The sequence below is a fragment of the Haplochromis burtoni genome, unplaced genomic scaffold (assembly GCF_018398535.1).
Source record: "Haplochromis burtoni strain Fernald_Lab_line unplaced genomic scaffold, NCSU_Asbu1 Contig_16, whole genome shotgun sequence".
Lineage (NCBI taxonomy): Eukaryota > Metazoa > Chordata > Actinopteri > Cichliformes > Cichlidae > Haplochromis > Haplochromis burtoni.
The window spans coordinates 1,163,865-1,184,483 of NW_024582377.1; the positions used below are offsets into that span (position 1 = coordinate 1,163,865).

Sequence of the window (20,619 nt, forward strand, 5' to 3'; positions counted from 1 at the left end):
ATTTTCTTCTTTTAATATTATGAGTAAACAGTAAATATGTTACATAAAATTAAGTCTATTTCATATTTGTCTCTCAGATGGTAGAGATGGTGTGTCTTCATGTCATTAGTTTAATGGAGGCCCTGCAGGAATGCAACTCAACCATCTTTGTCAAGGTTTGCTATAAGTCCAGTGTCCTTCCATGCAGACAGTGCTGTATATTCTCTCTGTAACATGCAGAATAATGCTTATTTATTCATCTCCATTTCTTTTTTCAGTTAATTCCTATGTGGCTACCCATGATTCAGTCAAATCTTAAGGTAAGTGGTTTTAAAAGGTGTTAATCATACAGATGAATGATAATTACTATTGATGATTTCAAACTGAAACACTATCATCTCTTCTTTTCGTCGTAAGCATCTGTCTGCAGGGCTGCAGTTGCGTCTTCAGGCCATCCAGAATAGGGTGAACCACCAGTGTCTGCAGGGCCAGATGTCCGGAGCCCCTCCGTTCGCCCTGCGCAAATGGCTGCAGTGCACCCAGTTCAAGATGGCTCAGGTGGAGATCCAGTCGTCTGAGGCTGCTTCACAGTTTTACCCCATGTGACCTGTTCTGTGGTCAGCTCTGCCTCACCTGGGTCCCTAGGCCTGCATGCATCTGCTCTGGCTGAAAGTGACTTTAAAAAAAAAAAAAAAGGACTCTTATATAAAGTGATGCTGTGTGGGATTCGTTTGAAATGAATCATTTTTCAGAACCTTTAGTATATGTACAGTAAATCTATGCTATTTTAAAGTACTAACACTGGAGTTGGACTGTGTAGAAGAACTGTGTTCGGTGCCCAATCTGTTGCATTTAACAGAATTGAAGAGTCAGACGACTGTAGAGGATTTCCACAGACCCATGTTAGTAATAGCAAGGGCCTGAAACCAAATGCTTGTTTAATCATAGATATGTTCACTCTGACATTCATAACCTATCACTTTTTAAGTTGCTTGGTTGCAAGCCGAATAATAAAAGTACAAGTTTTTCTAAACATCGAGACGCTTTGACATTTCAAATGAATTGCTGAGCCTTTAAAAATTCAAATATGACATTTTCTGCCCTTTGATGTCCTGACTGATGGGGAAAATGCCCAGCTTACCATAATGTGGACGGCGGAGAGATAAAATCAGCTCTGCTGGCTACTCCTCTGAGCGAAAAAAAACCTCAGGTGTCTACGGGAAAACGACATGACATGCATTACCCAGCTCCCAGCTAAGATCCTTGTCAGGCTGTCAGTCATGCTGCCTTTTGCCATCACAGCTCAGATCGATCAGAGGCCAATCCGAGTTGCGGCAGCAGCTTTGTAACTCGATAACGTGGAGCCAGACATTGGAGGTAAACAAGACTATTTCGGTTTGCTCCCCCCTCACCCCCAAAGTGGAAAGACACCCCGCCTCCTCCTACTCCAGCCCTCCCTTCATTGGCAGCAGCGAAACAGATAGGCCCATGCATATACCAAGCAAACACAATTACCTTTGGCCTAATGTGGTTTGTTGTGATTAAGGATTTTTGTGAGGTCTAACTGTATTACCATGAAGCTCTTGTCTGAGAATAACAGATGACATGACAGCAGGCCCTGAAAACCGAACAGCACATTAATCTTTGTTTTGATCTTTTCTGCTGCAAGGATTTCATTATCAGGATTTAGCATGAATTAGATCTGCTGATATAGATGTATTCTGCGAGGAAAAATTAGCTTATCGGACCAAAATAAGTCACATTTGATCTGCGCATAAATTCTTTAAAATATTACTTTTTAGTCGCAGCTGGTATTGAAAGACCCATGTTGAGAGGTGTCTGCCAAATGAGTCACTAGTATAATGATATCACACAATGTGACTAATGAACACGCACTTACACACACGCGCGCACACTCCCCGGTGACCTCAAGCCAGCTGAATCAGGCTGCAGTGCCCCTTCTCATCAACCTCTAGCCATGGCTCATCAAAGAGGTCCTTTCCTGCTGCGCCTCTACGTGTGAGAGTGTGCATTAAAGTGATGTTAGCTACAGGTGTGTATGTGCGCATGTGTCCCTGCATGTGTGCGTGCGTTTAATCAAGTCCCCCTTGCTCTGGGGTTGCATCTGTCAGCCACTGCCACCGTTGTGATCGTTTGAACTCGCAGCCCTTTCTGAAAGAACCTTTCTCATTAGCAGCAGCTTATGTAATCAGTGTCCCACAGGTATCCAGCACTTTCCCCACCCCTGCTTGCCGCCTGCCTGCCTGCCTCCTGCAGGACCATATGGGAGCGCTGACCTGATGAGTAGGCAGCTGGAGGTGCTGAGGGTAATTAACACTGACCAAAGGACTGGCGGGCAGAGAGGGTGTGAGTGGGTCCTCAAAGACTGTGAAGGTCAGCTTTAAAAAAAGGACTGTGCAAGCTCTCTCACACAACCAATGCACCAGCACAATGCATCACCAGGTGTGTGCGCTGGTGACATCTCGTGATTAAAGAGCAGAGGTATAGAAGCAGCAGATAAAACTCAGCAGCACACTGGTAGAAAACAAATGTTTGAAAAAAATAAAATCAGTGTTCCAGCACCTTATTGCTGTAAGGAAAGCCTCGAAAAACTTGTTGAGACGGTGACAATTCCCAGTACCCCTGCCTAGTGCTGTCACTTTGGTTTTATTACAGTGAAATCCACAGCGCCCTGGCTGGACAATGCATGAATGTTTAAATTGCTCTGCGTGTCCATTTGCATTACCGTCAAGTGGCACATCCAAAGCAGGGAAGGCAGAGAACTCGATGGACCCTCATTCACATTATAATTCATCAACATTCCTCTTGAGTGCTCTTGTACATCAGCCTGTACAGCACAGGTTTAGGCTCCCTTGTTTGTTTCACATCACGGTCTGGTGTGCAAATTAAAACAGAAATAGGAACATGTCTGCGCAACCTAGTGTAAGAATGCAGGCTCTGTAAGAGGTGTTTTGAATCCATTACCCTCTTTTATCTTACTCTAAAAACCTCATTTTGTTATATCAACTCATGTTCTTGCTCTAGCTGCAGAAATCTTTTACACACACACCCACACGCACACACACAGACGTGATTTTTTTAGTGACACTGTTATTGATCGAGCCCAGAGCTTGCACAATATGTGACCTAAAAGTTTTCTGGCTGGTGCCATTAAGCCCCACGGAGAGGAGTGCGCTTGGTAATCGCAGTTCATTAAAGATGCACTGTGTGAGACAGACTGAGAACATGTCCTCCGCTGTGGGGGGCCCAGGAGACAAGGCCAGCACGCCTCTGCCCAAAGACGCGAACGGCACAGCACAGCATAAAGCAGACAAGATGGGCACAGGCTAAATATAACAGTCTCACTTTTATCACCTTCACCACGTACGGGCCAGCTCGTCTGCCCACATATAACAGTGGTTTTATAACTGCACATGCATTTCTTTAAACACAACATACTGTGGGTCAGTTGTTATGTACAGTTTTATTTACAACTGAAAAACTCAGCAATGAAATCAACTTATGCACATTTCGTTATCTGTTTGGTATAATGCATAACTTGTGTATGCTCTATTGATTGCCATATATACATTAATGGCTTGCTCCATCAACATGACAACACTGACATAATTCTAAGTGGTAGCACATTTTTTAAACTTTTACTATGTATAAACATATGTTCTGTTACACTGTACATGAATTAACAGTCCAGAAGGCAGATATTTAAATATCAATATTTACATTCATGCATCCATCATTTCTCTCATATAGGTACATGGTGGGGTTTACTGTTAGCTAATACCTGTGCATTTTTAAATGCAAGTATGTGTTGTTTTTTTTAAAATCCCCCTATATTTTCCACAGTTTAGCCAATATCTATACTTAACTGACAGCCACAGAGTACAGCCCACTCTCACTGAGTACACTCATCTGCATGCACGCTCACAGACAGACAGACAGACACACACTCATACACGCGCACATGCATGCCCGCACAGACACACGCAGATTTAGTGTATTAAAGAAAAAAAAAGAAAAGAAAGCAGAGCAGCGTTGAGTGATGCTCCAGTTCAGCTCAGTTGTGTTTTTCCAGCGGGGATGAGAAGGATGCCTGTGACAGCACTGAGTCACACACATCCTTGATGAGGCCATCCTCTGTGCAACCTGATCTCTGGCTATTGGCTAAGTCTCCTGTCTCTCGCCAGTCACAAGGTCAGCTCTGGGCTCATGTCCCCTGTTTCTATAGTGATGGGCTAAGCCCTTCTTGACAGATAGAAAAATGAAGATTGTCACGTCCAGACAAAACACGGCGGAAGGCATCCAGCTGACCACGGGACATTGGACAACAAGATTTAACTGGACGACAGGGAGAGCAGGTTTAACTTGTAGAGGTGCTTGCACTGAGCGAACAAATCGGAAAGTCGGGACTGGCGTGTGATGCAGGACAGGAGTATTGTTCGGGTAACACACATTCACAAAGATCACATAGGACATAATGGAGGCCCCTGACTTTTTTAGCTGAAGTCTCAGGGAAACAGAAGAGGATATCAAACACCCAGAGACAAAACAACTGATACCAAAACTCTTTGCAGAGCAAGCGCGTTTTCTGCATCAGTGTCTCAACAAACCGACAGCCGGCTTAAAGCATTGGTGCATCACAAATGAATTATATGATCTATAAATTATTCACTTAGAAAACAGAGCTCTCAAGAAATAAGATGAATTCGTCAAGATGTTCAAGATTTGAAAAGATGTGAGTAACTTACAAGACCGTTGTTTTTCCCTTTTAAGTAGAAAAATAAATTCAAAGATAGACAAGTAAATAAATAGAGGAAATAAATACACGGATGACTGAAATATATATATATTACATTGAGCCTTCTGTAGCCTGTTTTGGCATGGCGAAATAACCAGAATGTCCCATGTTGATGTTTCTGCTCCTCCTTTGTTTATATGGATTTCTTTAAATTGCATAGTCAGAGGAATCCACATCTCAGAGCCAGGACCGGCAGCAACATCGTGTTTCTCACAAAGCATCTGTCTCAAAAATGGAGGGGAAAAAAACGGACAGTGCGAGGGTTGGAATATAAAAAAATGTTGCATTCTCTGTAAAAACTGCATGCATGTTATTTGTTGTGTGTGATGGGCTGTCTTGTCTGGCTGCCCGTGGGACTGCAGGGCTGCTGTATTGTCTGTTGTTCCATTGCAGATGTCAACAGTGCGTGAGGTCTGGATCTGCAGCAGACTGGCAGACAGTCCCTCTCCAGCCGGCAGCCAACCAGCCTGTCAGCAACACTTGCTGTTACTAAGAGCATAATGTTCAGCTTGCTGTGCCACTTTCGACACCGTGGGGGGTTGTGGATCTTTCTCTGTGTCCTTTCTGTCTTGATTTTTTCCCCCCCGTCGATCTTTTTAGCTTTTCTCGAGGTGAATGGTGTCTTCAGTCCGGGCAACGTGCCAGGCAAAGAGGGAAGTTTTACCAATCTGAAAACCTGGGGTGAAACCCACTCGCATTCATTCAAGGTGAGAGGGAACTGTTGTAGTCAGGATAAGGTGAGCGACAATGGTGATGTCACTTCATGTTTACCAGGACAGTCTATACCACAGTGTTGTTTGTACCCATGGCCTTCTTGTTACGGATGCTCATGGCATACTCCCCACGACTTGTCCCGTTCTCTTCTTTTCGGAGTGGTTTCCTGTGAATAGACATTTTTACAAAGTGAGGATGAATTCCTTGATCAAAAAAACAAAGCAAAATGGCACTACATTCATCCATAGCTAAAGGCCATGCCATTAAACAGAGTTTGTGGACTGCTGACCTACAGACTGATTTGATTTCTGAAGCTGCTCTGGGTGGATATGCTGCTCTCAGCAATCCCTTCTAATAAGCGCAGTGTTTAAAGGTCAATTTTGCAAGGAGACAGAAGGAAAAGATACATTGCAGCACATGGCATAAGGCAATTACCTACTATGACTGGGAGATGCAATCTTCTCTTCTAAGTAATGAGTATGTGTAGCTGTCAAAACAACTTGGGAATGACATCGATACACAACCTCCTGGGAAATTCCTTCTTAAAAACCGGTTGCGCTGTAATGCTCGATCTTTGCTCTAGTGCAAAAGAAAACAGCAGCACATGATCCCCTTGCTGCTACTAGTCTGTGAAGAGCAGGATCATTCAATGTAGCTCTTTTCATGCGCTCCTTGATGCCTTTGTGGTTATTATATTTGTCCAGTGTACTGTGGCTTCTGCACCGACCCCCTCAGCTGCCCTCCCCTGCCCGGGTTTATGTAACTCAGAGACAGATCTGAATACAGTTAGTACAGTCATTGTCCCACTCAACACTGTACAGTGCCTTCACTAGCACCGAGAACCCTTCAGCTACATCTAAGCTCAATATCTCCCCTCCTCTCCTCTCCTGGCCCCTGAAAGCCCGGGCTGGCCGGCACAACTTCAACAAACATTCAGTCCGGTCCAGCACAAATCTTTTTCCTTTCTCGGGCATCGTGCCGGGAAGGAATCGTGCAGACAGGGAGTCCTTGCAGGGTGAAATGAGCTCATACATGACATAATGCAATCCAATACAAAAGCTCTGCAAGAAGAAAGCACTCAGTGTGACTCGTGAGGATTAGCTTCTTGTTGAGAACTGAAGAGGGTACTTTTAAAAGGACTATGGAACATTTTAAAAACAACAATGTGTTGAACTCATGAATAATAAAACACACCGTTGCTTAAGACTGATGGCATCGTGTATTGGAAATTACGGAGATATGGTTTTAATGGTGTTATCATATCCAGAGACTTAAAACGCAACCAGTAATGAATCCAGACCTCTGACAAGATCTCATTAAAAAGTTAACATTACTTGGAGGTCTAATACACCTGATAGCATTTCTTTCCCTCCGTGCACAGGATTTTGCTGAATCATTATCACACCAAGTCTTTCAATATGCCTTAAGGATATTTTTCTGTAATACTAGCAATATTTATACGATTCTTTCTTGGTGAGGTGTCAGTATGAAAAATGATCTGCCAGGGTTTTTTTTTTTTTTTTTGCACCACTCAATATTTATAATTCTTGTGCTGTCATCTCAGTCTGTCAGCTGTCTCTTTGGGATGCTCCCACGCACTTTGACCGATCACATTTTTGCCACACCTGTTAAACAACCGTCTTGCCGCTGTCAGATTTTGAAAAATGCTCCCGTCTCGGCTGTTTTTCAGCTGTCACTTCAGCGCAGAGCTTAACCTCGACCCATCTGCCTCCCGTGCTCGCCGGCATTAGCCATAAAATCCTGCTCGGCTTGACTCCGTCCAGTTTTTACACAAGTTACTCTGATCTGCAAAGTCAGTATCAGGATCTTTAAACATTTTAAAGGGTTTCCATTCAAAGAAACAAAAACTACAATAGGGTGTAAATATGAAAGTCTTTGAAAATCCCCCACCTCACATTTTTAACTACTCTAACAGGGTGGCTTTATCATACTGTGTCTCTTCCACTAGTTTAAAATTTGTGAGTTCACAACATGTATTTTATAGAGAACTTTTAATATAGTGCCATCATTGAGTCAGACTAACTTAGGTTGATTGTTATGAGGGTGTGTGTGTTAATAAGAAGAAGGGAGGGAGATTTTACTGACTTTTAACTGAGCTTTTATACCTGAAAAGTGATTGGGAATTTCTGTGTAGATACTTTGGAGGGCCATGCAGAAGCTGAACAACATTATGTGCGAACATTATACTTTCCAGAAAAAAACTTTTAAACAAAACACAACAGTATGACTAAGACTTCCTGTGGGACTCCAGTGTCACCTGGGAGGGGTCATTTGGGTGAACACAACTGGGACACATGCTGGCCATGTAGAGCAGATGCTGCTTGCTGTGTCCCTGTGAGACTAGGGGAAAGCCTGAGAAAAGAAACTGTCCAGCCCCGGGGTGGAAACACTCTGATGTGGGGAGGGGGCGGTGGTCCCCACTGCTGCAGGGAAGGGATTTGGGATATACCAGTTTTACAGGTCTGTATTAATCTATTAATCACTGCTGCCGCCTGAGGGAGAATGTACAAAAACAGCAACAGTTACTCACACAAAACAATATGCTAGACACAATTATATCTGTCCCACAGGGAGGATGGAGGAGGAATCTCCCAAAGTCCAGCCAACATAGACTCTATAACAACATTAGCCTCAAACATTTCTGGAGTCCAGTTACAGAAAACTATGATAAGAGTTAAACAGACCTGTGGGTGTTGGGACAAAGTAAGATTTTTCCCTTTGGTTCCTACAGCAACAGATGAAACTACATAAACAAAGGGTGATATGGATGTTGCTGTAAGACATGACAAAACAAAAAGATAAACCAGCTTTGACGACGGTGCAATAAAACAATGTCCACACTTATCCACGGACGTTGCCACATTTTTATGTAGGAACATCTGATGGTATTCCTATTCTTACTTCTGTAGCAGACTGATAGTTTTATATCATACTTTTTTTTAATAAGTCAGTGACTGTGGCTGGGATGTCCACAGTATCATTTGGAAAAACACTGAACACAAATTTATGATGAACAGTTTTCATTCATTTCATTTACGTGAGTTTGTGTGCGTGTGTGTGTGTGTGTGCTCTTCCTGGAAGCTCTGTTCTTACCTGTTTAATATACGAGCCTGTTTCAGCTTAGACCTCAAACCTTTATGTGAAAGCAACTCCTCCTTCACGTTAAATATCGACAGTAGTAACGGGAACTGAGTCTCCAGCAGTGTCCTCCTTGGAGGAGGGCCATCGCGTGAGTAGCATGCTCATGTTTTAAAGTTTCACTATGAATTCATCCACCAGGGTCGGACTCTGGAGGTGGAGACTGGACTGTGATGTTCTGAGAAACTACAGGGAAAATTTGAACCTTCTACACTCACATTGTAGCTTTTAGCCACATCAACACAATGTTCTCTCACCACCTGCCTTGCTTCGTCCTCTTCCCCAAAATGCAATTGAAGTTGAAAGGCTCCACACAGTGGAGGAGATCCAGAACGCATTGCAGATGCATATGTGCAAGTGGACGGAACAGGAGCCATTTAAAATTAGCACTGGAAGTAGTCCAGAGCAGAGATGGCTCTAAAGCGGACTGCTGCTATGATTTTAATCAGTGACGTGTTTTGCTCTTTATGGGTGGAATCACAGAGCTTTTTAAATGTCCCTCATTATATTTGGTGCAGCCAGTTAAATTTAAGATAAAAAGGAGTTTTATTCTAAGTCACAACTGAATTGTGTTGAAAACGGATGAAAAAACAAGAAGTCTGGCATGTCTCGATGATTCCACATGAGATTTAGCAAGTAAGAGAACAAGACAGGATCTCTGTGCTGTTCGACACCGGTGAGCTACAGATTCCTGGAAGCCGCTTCGGCCCTGTTTATTTTTCTCAGGATGTAATCTCCGCACTGACTGACCATGTCGCTTTGGGCCACCACACAGGGCAGAGCACTGGGGCCTCAAGCCGACCTCTGCCCGGGCCTTCAATAATAGATGCCATGCTGTTGACACGTGGCAGGTGGCAACACAACACTTCACAGGTTAGATGAATATTTCATATCAAAGCTGTGCAATCACAGCGCACATTGCTGTTTGAAGTTTGGGGAATGCATGATGGTGAAATTAGGACATGCGTTGGGCTGTTTACAATTACTCCAGCCATCTGGAAATTAGAGTAACATGGTATGGTTCAAAGCAAACGCATTACAAAACAGACTGTAAAAGCCTGTCACCGGTTTTGATGGTGCCGGTTTAGCGATTTCGAAAATAAAACAAAGGGAGATTAATGATGTGTGAGCAAATATTGTAGCATTTTCCGTTTCGGTTTTTTGAGCATTTTGGAAGTTCTGTGTTACCCTTGAAAAGGACCAGCTGGGATGCATTATCCGTCTTTGAACAAGCCTCCCTGAGCGGTAAGTGATTGGGAAAAGCATCTAGCTTCATTAGTCAGTTGGTCTGAGTTTTATTTGTTTTGGCGCCTTGGATGGCTGACAGCCTGGACTGCAGTATCATCTCTTTTGCTTTGGATGGTACAGCAACACTGAAAAGCAGCGTGTGCCTGAATCCTCCTCTCTGTGCTTGCACACCAGCCTCTCTGGTGCTGTGGACTCTGAATAGGCTTGTGTGGAAGTGCTCTTTTTTTTCTCCTTTTCAGTCCCGCTTGCTTCTGACAGATGACTGGCAAGCAAAGATTACAAAAAATAACAAAAGGCCAGGAGGGCTGGGACCTGCAGTGCTCGCTCTTCCACTGTCTGTAATGCTTGGGCCTTGGCCCTCGTCCAGCTGATTTTCATTGGGAAAGCCCGGAGCACTGAGCTGGGAGGGCTATATATAACCGGGCTGTGTTTTTCTCACTGACAAACCCTTTTTCACACTGTTATTGACTGAGATGCTGAATTACTGCCTTTGCTCGCTTTGGTAGACAACACTTTATCTGTCCTTTTTGGCTGTGTTGTTTCCTCTCCTTTCCCCTCTGGAACGATGGATGATTAGAGAATCCAAGACAAATGCTAAAGCAGTCACATCTTTCCCTGGACCGCTCTGCTACTGGCTTTGACTAATGAATGTCTAATGAGCCTAGTCTGGACCTGTGTATATTCCCTTCTCATTCTGAGTAGAGGGCAGCTTGGCGTGGCACAAAGTCTGCAGTCTAGAGCCCACAGAGCTTCAGGACACGACCTGCTTGCATGTATAAAAGATGTGGCCAGCGACTGAATGACTGCGCAAATTAATTCATAAATAATGACTTGGGTTTGGGGCTAGAGCCCATATTGCAACAACACTTTCCTACCACTGCTGCATTAAAAAAGGTGCCCCTTGGCTACACAGGGGGCTGGAGAATTGCCATAATGAATTCCTGAGCCAACCGCCCATTACTTCCGCTGCCTGACTTTGCCTATTTGTTGTTTAAAGAAAGGCGAAATAGAGTTCTGCTGAAGAAAGCCATATCTGGCATGCAGGCTTAATATAGTCCCATAAATATAAGAAGGTAGAATACTAGATCTTTTTAAATACATATGCATAAAACATAGAAGTAGCTTCTTGATTTAATGCCTAATTCTGCACACATGGCGTTCTCACGTGGTTAGTTGTGGACTGTGAAACACGCCAAGATGATGAATGAGTGCGTGTAAAGATATTGTGTGTTTGTGGATGGGTGCATGCAAGTATCCTTTACAAACCTGGCAAGATTCAGATGTGACTATTTTTGAAATATCTGTGAACATTAAGGGAACGTCGGAGTGCACGTGTGATACCGTGCTGCCTGAACGGCATCAAGAGAATTGGGTCTGGTTGTGCCGCAGAGTAAAACCTCACACAGACTTTTTTTTTTCAAATAAGCCAAATGTGGAAAATGCTGCAACAGCAGTGTGTTGGGATTCCTTTGCTTGGCTCTTGCTTTCACATTTATGAATCCAGCTGCCATTCTAGGATGCTTCAGACTTTTATGGGAATCAAAATCAATAGAGCATTGTTATGTCATTTTGCACTTCAGCAAATGAATTCAGCATATAGGATATTTCTGCTTGACTCAATGTAGTGGATATTTACAACCCACCTAACCTCTGACCTCAGTATGACCTAGGGGGGCAATGGCATAACTCTAACAAAAAGGCAGGACACTTATTAGAGTACCCCACATGTCTATTTACCCGCCTGTCTCAATCTGTGACTGACTTCTACTTCAGTTAGTCCTCATTTTAAAATAATTTGGAAATATGCGAGGTTTTAATTACAATGTTAAACAAACAGAATTAAACATGTTAGGGTGGCTTCTTACCTCTTGATAGCTTTGTAGCAGATGATGATAGCTGAGAGGAGGAAGATAAGTGAGGCACAGCCCACCGTTCCGAGAACTACGATGTCCATCTCCATCCACCACGGCCTCCACAATTGCACCTTGGGCTTTTCCACTTAGAAACAGAGTGAAAGGGGCAGCAAGGAGAGAGAGGTGTAGGTACAGAAGAAGACAATAAACACAATACATTAAAACACATCTTTAAAAAAGGTAAGCGCATTATGAAAAATGCATTAATTATATTTACACTTAAGCCACAATGCTGACTTGTGTTTTGCATTTTGATCCTTAGTAAGTGGCTTAACTTTTAAACAACACAATAGTGAAAGAGAAACAAGACGATTTCTCTTCTCTGCTCTTTTTGTGCTGGGATGCATTCGTGTCCTCACCCATTCTTTAGGTCTTAGGTGCAACGTTCAAAGATATCCAACCCGACACCATGAATCATTTAAGGTCCTGTCAGCCTTCCCTACACCAGCACTCTTGTCCACACCAATTACTGTTGCAGGAACCTCCTGCTCTTTCCACATTAGAGTCGTGGAGTAAGATCACTCACCAGGAATGTTGTATAACATTGTGTGCATCAGCATCTTCGTATCTGTATTGCAGAATTTCTCTCGCCTCGTTTTGCAGCATCCTGTACTCTCCCACCATCTTTAAATCAGGTTTGTCATGAGCATATCTACCTATCATTCAAGGAGAAAATACCCTGTTCGCTACATAAAATAACAAGCTCCTCCTGCATGTAGAGGATTTTAGTTATGAATGAGACGAATGGGCTTACACCATAGCAACAAATACTCCTGAGTAAAGCTGAAGACTATTTTTCCAACACAGCCCATTTCTACACAGCAAATAAAAAGGTATGGCTCTCCCTGGTACAGCACACCACATCATAAGTCACTGTGAATTTAAAAGCCCCTCTCAGCCAAACTTCCATTTTAATCCTTCGTTTTGTCAACGGCTGTAGGATTTAATTCAGTCAGTGGTAAGGATCTACTTTATTGTGATAGAGCACAGTCCTATCAAGGGACCTCAGATACCATTTTTAGCACGCAGACACTTCTTTAACTGTGCCAATTTTTCCTCAGTTTTATTAGACTTTTATCTGATAGATGTGGTCCCGGCCATTGTCCCAGTTTTCATGTTAGCTGTGCATATTCATTGGATTTTAAAGACGACAGTTTAAAGCACATTTTCAGCTCAAAGTGCTCTGCAAATTGGGCTGCTGAATGAATATTTAGACAATTATGCATGAAAAATGTGATGACAAAAAAAAAACTCCCTTTGAATCAAATATTAATAGTGTCTCCACCCACTGCAAACATATGTGTGCAAAGATAAAAAGAAATGAAGATTGATCCGCTTATCTTATTAACATGACATTTTGCTGTTTTTTTATTTGGTTGTTGTTGGAGGGATCAGATCTTGTGGAGGCAGCACTCAGAGGTCTGAGCTTGTATTGGCCTAAGGCCCACCTTCACTTGCAGTCAGATGGTTGTGGCAGGATTCATGCAGTGACCTTGACAACAATCACAGAAGAGTCTATAACTCTCGATTTGTAGTTAACTCACATGGTGAGTCAGGGGAAAAAGGAGGTCCATTTGCATTGACCAGACAGGAAAAGAACACATTGAAGCTGATTGATTAAAGTCCTTCCACTGCTTCGTGATTAAGTATCCCCCCTCCTTGTAATACGAAGGGCTCAGGATGAGTGATTCTAAAGAATCACAGTAATAGCTGCATCATCAGCAAAACACCTGTCCCATATTTCAGCACTGTTCATTAAGGTGCCTGAGATGAAATACAAATCATATCAACTTTCAGCAAGCAGGCCTGTTAAATATGTTTGCCTTTTGCTCAATAGATTTAGCACCTCAGAGTGAGACGAAAGAGGAAGGTGAAGGGGAGCGCTGCCACAACAGGCGCTGGAGCGACACAGATATCCAAGCTTGTTGTGTATGAGCACTAACACGCACGCACACTTATTGCCGCCAGCTCGACTTCAAAACAAAGCTGGAACTACTGGGCTGGATCATTAGCCCCTTATCTCTAACAAATTATAGCTAATTTAATTAACTCATCTGTCTTTTAATCAGGGGTTCTCCAGGGGGAAACCCTACCACTGAACCACTGAGCTTGGCAGCCCAGCAGGCATAGATTTCACAGGCAGCCGGGTACTCCCCAGGGTCAGACCCAGTATATATTAGTCTTGTGTTCAGCTGTCAACATCCTGCTGGCTCTAACACACGCACAAACACAAGAGTGCAAAATTACACCCGTGCACGAGCACTCACACGTTAATCTCAACTGGTTGATGGTGCATTTTCCCCGTGTACATAAATGGAAACACTTCACGTCAAAACAGTTTCTTCAGACTAGCCACTTGCCCGACACCTGCGCCTGGCTAGGAACAAGATCCAACTGTGGGCTGAGAGCAAACAGACTGAGACGGACTTGAAGGGAGACAGCTGTGAAAGGTTGGAGGGTGAGCTGGAAGCCTTACCTGTGGTGCCCAGTAGCCGCGGGGGCGGCGGTGGAGGCGGCGGCGGTGGAAGTGGAGGGTATCTTCTACAGTGGCATGCCAGCTGGCACTGTTCACTAACTTTCTCCGCCACAGTCCGTGAGCATGACCTCTGGAGCTCTCCCTTATGGTGAGAGAAAAAAGAGACAGAGGGAGAGAAAGAGAGATTGAAAGGACTGAGGCTGTGTCCCTTAGTGCATTACTCAGAAGTACCATCAGCACAACACTGTGCAGCACAAATGGAGATGCTTGAATACTCAGCAGCCTCTTAGTTTGTAGCACTGTGGATATCCTCTCAGCATTCCTTTCATATCGCAGCTCCAGTGTTGTTGTCACTGGGGCTACTGTGTATGTAGTACATGTAAAATAGTATCACATATATGGCTGCAGCCCGCTCCCTGTAAGAAACCACCCACCAACAGAGTGGGCAGCAGGCTGCCCCGAGGAGTGTGCGTGGGTGGACTTGGAAACTCAAGCAGATCACATTACACGTGAACCCTGGCAACACTGTGTGCGCGTGAACAACTGCTCACCACTATCTGTAGGCAGCAGCATGGGGCAGAGGTTAGAATACTCATCACTAACATATGCCTGCTCCAGGGATCCTGGTGGGATAACTGAATGTTGTTATCATATAAACACAGTTGGTTACTCCGTGTTCCCACAACAAAAAAGCAGAGTGCCTCTGTGTGTACCTGGGCATAGCTGCATTTCTTATGACCTGCTGCAAACTCACTACACACGCCTGCCTGCCAGCATTCCCTCAACACAGGTGTGCTCTGGAGCGGTGATCCCACCAAGTGTAAGCTGGTATTATATGGCAATGCATCTTAAAGAGCACACAAGTTACTTGGAAAAGGTTATTAGCTCCACAGCTCTTATCCATAGTCCATCAGTAAATGAAACTCAAGTTACATCAGTGTAACCTCTTCTCATGCGTAAATTGTCAAGTGGCGCGCCTGAACGTGATCCTTACCTGGCACGAGAGTAACAACAGTGAGAGAAGGCAATGACCGAAGAAAAAAGGCCAAAAACTTAAAGTAAATGGCATTAGATCTTGGCACAGCATTCCTCTTGCGCTGTTCTCGAAGATACTAGGCAGCGTTTCCAACAAATGAATGCAGTATACATAGGCTTGAACTGTTTGGGAAATAACCATCCACCCTATCCAGTTCAGCGGCGATATCTGTGACAGGCGTCTCCAGAAATAGTTTATGCCACAATCATTTTCCTCTTGAAATCCCGTTGTCGATAGCATAGGACAGGCGAGCCGGTGGAATGAGTGGCAAATCTCGATAATTCACATCTCCAAAGTAGTTTTTTGCTTTCTGGCACTCAGATAGCGACCTGAATCACGCCGCTACTCCGTGCAATGTGAGGGCGGTAGATGCCCGTACCTTACATCCCTCCTCGGCTGCAAGCATGAGCGCAAATGGACCACTCAAGCCATCGAAGTTGAAGGAAAAAACGAACCGAGAGAGATCCTCGGGAATATCGAGTAGTAGGATTCCTTGCAATGGCATCACACATCCCCTCTCAACTTATCTAAGCTGAGCACTGTATGGGCGAGTCCGGAGGGCAGAGCCGAGGGTTAAAGTGATGCATCCTCCTCTGTGCCAAAATACGGCGGGCTGTTTTATACGGGAGCATCACCACCGCGCACTTGATGCAGCGCTCACATCAGCTCATCCTGACAACGTGTGCTCAAACAAATTCGCCTTCCGCTTCTTAAAAAGTCCCCCCAAAAATCAAAGAGGGAAGGGCATGTGGTTGTGAAGGCGTCGGTAATGTCAGCTGGGCTTTGTTTGTTTTGCTTTGTTTGCTTGTTTATGTCTGTGTTTGATTTTTTCCCTTTAAATAATAATAATAATGGCCCAGGCAGAAAGTATAGCCCACAATGCGTGGAGGCGAGTCTGTAAAGATGACGCGTACTAGAGCAAATTAAAGTCAAGTGGAAAGCTAGGGAGAGAGAGTGCAAGACGCCTACCGACTGAAAACACTGCCATGCCCGTGTTTGATGTGCTGTGTGCCTGCGAGAACACTCTCTGGTCCAGTGTCCCAAAGTAGGCTGAGATAAACAATACTGATGTAACCTGGCATTTACTGCTAATGCTCGACAACCCGGTCAATTATAACAGTTTCAAAAATACGAATGGGCTTATTGTAAAACATTAGTTTCTTCTTGTTATTATTGCTGTCATCACAACACCTTTGACCCACACTGATGTCGTTTATAAGAAGTGATGCTGCGGGGCAGAGTGCAGAGAATCAGACTATGCAGTGGGTAGTTTTTAAGAGCTCAGTTGCATAATATTGTTGGTGGTCTTCACTAGGGACAGTTATGAAATTACCTCAGAGCCCTCAGTCGGTACTAGAAAGCCAACGTGACATTCACTTGTTGTAACAGCTGATTGACAGGTAAGGAATAAAATCCAGAGTGTTCTTGGTGTCACTAGGGAACCAGAGCTAATACATTTTTTAACCACATTAAATGATTTATTGATCAGCTGGTTCTCTAGTGCTGATGCATTACCTACTTGATCAGAGTTTCAGAGCTGGAAGATGATGTAATGACTGTAGCCTGGTCAAACCTCTCACCCCTCAGGATTTTCAGCTGTTTAAAGGAGGTCTGTCTCACATTTTAAAGACCTCATTATGTGACAAACCATTTTGTAGTACTTGAATAATCCCCACACACCTTCTTGCAATCTCAAGAGATCTTTGCAACTCTTTAAAAATCACCTCTGAAGCCCCTGTCTTGCTAAGAGCTCGCTAAGAACATGTTTGAACCTGATGTGTCAATTTTGCAGGACACTTTCTTTGCTCGTGCAGTGCACAAACCTGCCTCCCAGCCTGTGTGTGATTTTCATAGCTAATTCATGTTTCATAAATCTCCAATCTACCGTGGCGCCCATGTGACTTGTCTTTTGCTTGGGAGAACTGCCTGCAGTTTAAAATAACAGAAGTGACAGCCAATTGTGTCAAAGCCTGTTCATACCAAATAACATCTAAGCCGAGTATTTAAACAACTTTGGATTAAGATCAGTGGATTCAGCATCTAGCCTTAAAGCCTTGTTGTTGCAGCCGAGCATTTATCACATGTCGTGCCTACGAAAAAAGCTCTTCACGGGCAATAAAGAAGTGAGCTCATGCAAAGGGCCGTGAATTACTTTTAGAGTGGAAAATCCATAGCTGCTGTCAGGCTGTATTTGAAAATGCAGTGCAGTGCAGAGATTTTTCAGAGTTTTTGGAGGATAAAACCAGCCTGTATTTGGCATATGGTCTGCCTAGCAGTTCAGTCCATCCATCTCCCCTACAGTCTGTCCCAATATTGATTATCTGACAAGAGAAAAGCACTACATCCTCCTGTTTCCTTCCTGCTACCTCACCTCATTCCAACAAGCAGCAATTTGCCACAACATACATCATAGGCCTTTAAAACTCAGATAAGAAAACCTCTATGTAATTACTGTGGTCTTTCAGCCTTATCATCCTGCCAAGATACTTAATCTGCCTCTCTGTATTAAACAAAGAGCACCCCCAACATAATGTTTTTATCAGAACAAGAAAAAATAAGAAGACAAAAATCACAAGCCCTCTGTCATTGAAGGAAAACGTTTATATCAAATAAGCTTAAACGGGTTTTATTTGTATTATTCGTAGTTTTCTTGTATTACTTGTCCTTGTGTTATATCAGTGTGCAGGTATAACGTTAGATGTGTGCTGTATTCATGCTGGGCTGCATCATAGTGAAGGTAGATTGCCATCTAGTGGAAAAACCTGGCAACACATGACTTTAAACAGAGGTTATGTTGCTTATTGACACATTATTATTGGAGCTGGTGGAGATATTAAGCTTAGGTTTGTTATTTAAATTAGCCTGTACTGTGATAAAACAACTCCAATACCACTGGAATGATGTTTAAGATAAATAAATTCTGAGGAATATCAGAATACAGTTGATGACTTATTGGACAGTATTTTTCAGTGTACTACTTATTTTACATCTGCGCGTGGCTTTTTCCTAACTCTTTAGTAAGGGAAAATAGATACATCTTAAAAAAGAAAAAGCTTCTAGTTTTCTAGACACACACATGGACATGAATGACCGTATCTACTGGTACTTCTACATTTAGCTGTAGCTCCTATTCCCTGTTAAAGAAAAATATAATCTTTATGATTTTGCAAATTCTGCTGTGTTCTATGGGTACAGTTTTATTTTTAATTTCCCCATCTCTGTGCCTGATCTTTGCTTTGTGCTGCTTTTACACTTTTATCTCCCTTGCAGATCAAACAGTGTCATCTTATTGTAGTTATTTTTGAGCAAAGGCAAGAGGTAAGATACTTACCATAAGTTTCACTAATGGATGTGGGATGGGCAGCTTCCACAATGGAGGTAGCAAGATTACAGACGTATTAGAGCTCTGGGCTTCTTCTTATTGGGTTTAGGCAAAAATGGCAAAGATGATGATGGCTCTGTAGTTTGTTACAGAGGCACATAACACGTCTTGGCTGCAGGTTTTTTTCTGGGTTTGTTTGCATGCGCAGCAAATACATACAAATTAGGTGTATATCTTTGGCAGGAGTTAAAACGACCTCTTTGTTTCTGTTTTTCTATGATGGACAGCAGACACACTGATGCCACACCTTTTGCACCCATATAAACTGTATAAAGTGAACATAAATGTGCCAAGAGGTTCGTTTTCCTCCCACTCAGAACTTCTGTAAATAATAAATAAATAAATAAATAAATTCAGCCACCACCCAGTATTTATGGATGCCACTATGCTTCCTCTTTCTCTTTCTCATTCTTCCTCACTTCAAAAGCACAGGAGTGGGGTGACAGGCCATGGGGAGGGGGGACCGCATTGTTAATTGGCCTTTTCAGCTGAACAGAGAGGTGAAGGGAGGAAGAAGAGATGAGGACAATAGAGTCCCACTGCCTCTTCAGAACAAGAGGGATGCGCCGTTAAAAAGATAGACCGGCCGATGCACACAGACCTGCAGCAGGGCTCTCCTCACACAACCCCAAACTAAGCGAATGAGGCAATTAATCATGTGGCCCGCAGCTAACCGAGTAAACGGTCTGTAGCCTCGATATAGACTGCGGATAGTTAAAAAAAATTCTCTCCTGGCTCCATAGCATAGGGCTGTGTCAGGATTTGAGGCATGAGGTGTTACCAGACAAACAGTTCCCTCACATCTCATTCCACTGCTGCCGCGGTTCAGTGGAACGATAGGTACTCTTTTTCCACTTCAATAAGGGGATGAAGCTCAATTAGCATTTCACAAGTCCCATTTCCCTCCTCTATTGCAACCTTCCCCGCCGAGCCCATGCTTTCTCTGGGGATTGTCCTGTTTTGGGCCCTTGTTGCCGTTGGCAGGGTGACAGTATTCGAGTGTGCAAACTTGTGCTATTGTCCGCGGGCCAGAGGGAGCCATGGAGACCCCATAATATGACACAGGAAAATGTTTGCTGATGGCAATTCTATGGGCTTTGTCCGACTCTTTCTCCTTCATGACGACTCGATTTAAGTCTCTAAATGTTTGACTACAAATGCAGGAGTGCTATCCAGCTCCTTTCCCTTTGTCCCGCGAGGTTTGAATGAGTAATTCAGCCTTTGTGTCGCTCGATTGAGGGGGCAAACAGAAAGACAAGATTCTTGAGCCTTCAAGACCCTTTCCATGGTTATGCACTCTTCAGATCCCACCACCCCTCACCAAATCCTACAGCTGACATCACTCTTGGGGAGGGAATAACGGGCTTATGTGTTAGAAACTCAACTTTAACCGCTCTGGTGTCAGGTTATAATGCACGCATGCTCGACAAGAATTCGCACTCGTTTTTTAAACGCACATTTACCATTTTCGGAGCAGAAATCATCTTGTAGGAGAAATATTGCATCCCCTCAGCGGCTTTCCCCCCTCCAGATCTCCATGACAACAATTTGCGATGGTGAAGAATTTGATACCAGGGCGCTTGGAGGCTGATTGGGGTGCATTGTAAGAGGCCTGGGGTCGCTGATTGGTTCAAGGGAAGCACCATAACTACAAGGAGTTTATATTCATTCAACTTGTTGAAGTGCTCCTATACTGCAGCCTGGGAGAAGTCTGAGGTTAGACTGAGAGAATCCGGACTGATCCAGCAGTGGTGAGTAAAAGGTTACTAATCTCTAATATCCAGCATCCCGCTCATTTGAGGCTTGATTGCGTGACTCGTGTGTTTCTCATTTCTCTTTAGATCCTGACGGTGGATTGCATATTTTAACATGGACTGAACAAACCCTCGATACAAT

General features: G+C 43.6%; 2 protein-coding genes across 8 annotated transcripts in view; one reads left to right on the plus strand and one right to left on the minus strand.

Annotated features, from left to right (window-relative positions):
* The window catches only part of LOC102288613 (unc-79 homolog, NALCN channel complex subunit), a 34,417-nt gene extending 31,896 nt beyond the window's left edge, over nucleotides 1-2,521 (plus strand). For 6 of the 7 annotated variants that reach the window (XM_005916710.3, XM_005916712.3, XM_005916713.3 and 3 more), the window contains 3 exons: nucleotides 78-155; nucleotides 258-299; nucleotides 397-2,521. In XM_005916710.3, the coding sequence (XP_005916772.1) occupies nucleotides 78-155; nucleotides 258-299; nucleotides 397-585 (309 nt within the window). In that variant the 3' untranslated portion in view covers nucleotides 586-2,521. The remainder of the gene's footprint in view (nucleotides 1-77; nucleotides 156-257; nucleotides 300-396) is intronic. The other variant, XM_005916714.3, reaches the window with a different exon arrangement.
* Nucleotides 2,522-4,667: 2,146 nt separating this feature from the next.
* On the minus strand, nucleotides 4,668-16,278 carry prima1 (proline rich membrane anchor 1). The gene is made up of 4 exons (XM_005916716.3): nucleotides 15,300-16,278; nucleotides 14,306-14,447; nucleotides 11,782-11,914; nucleotides 4,668-5,675 (listed from the first exon to the last, which is right to left on the minus strand). Exons 1-4 carry the CDS (start codon nucleotides 15,579-15,581, stop codon nucleotides 5,576-5,578), a joined length of 657 nt encoding a protein of 218 aa, XP_005916778.1. The 5' UTR covers nucleotides 15,582-16,278; the 3' UTR covers nucleotides 4,668-5,575.
* Nucleotides 16,279-20,619: the final 4,341 nt, after the last annotated feature.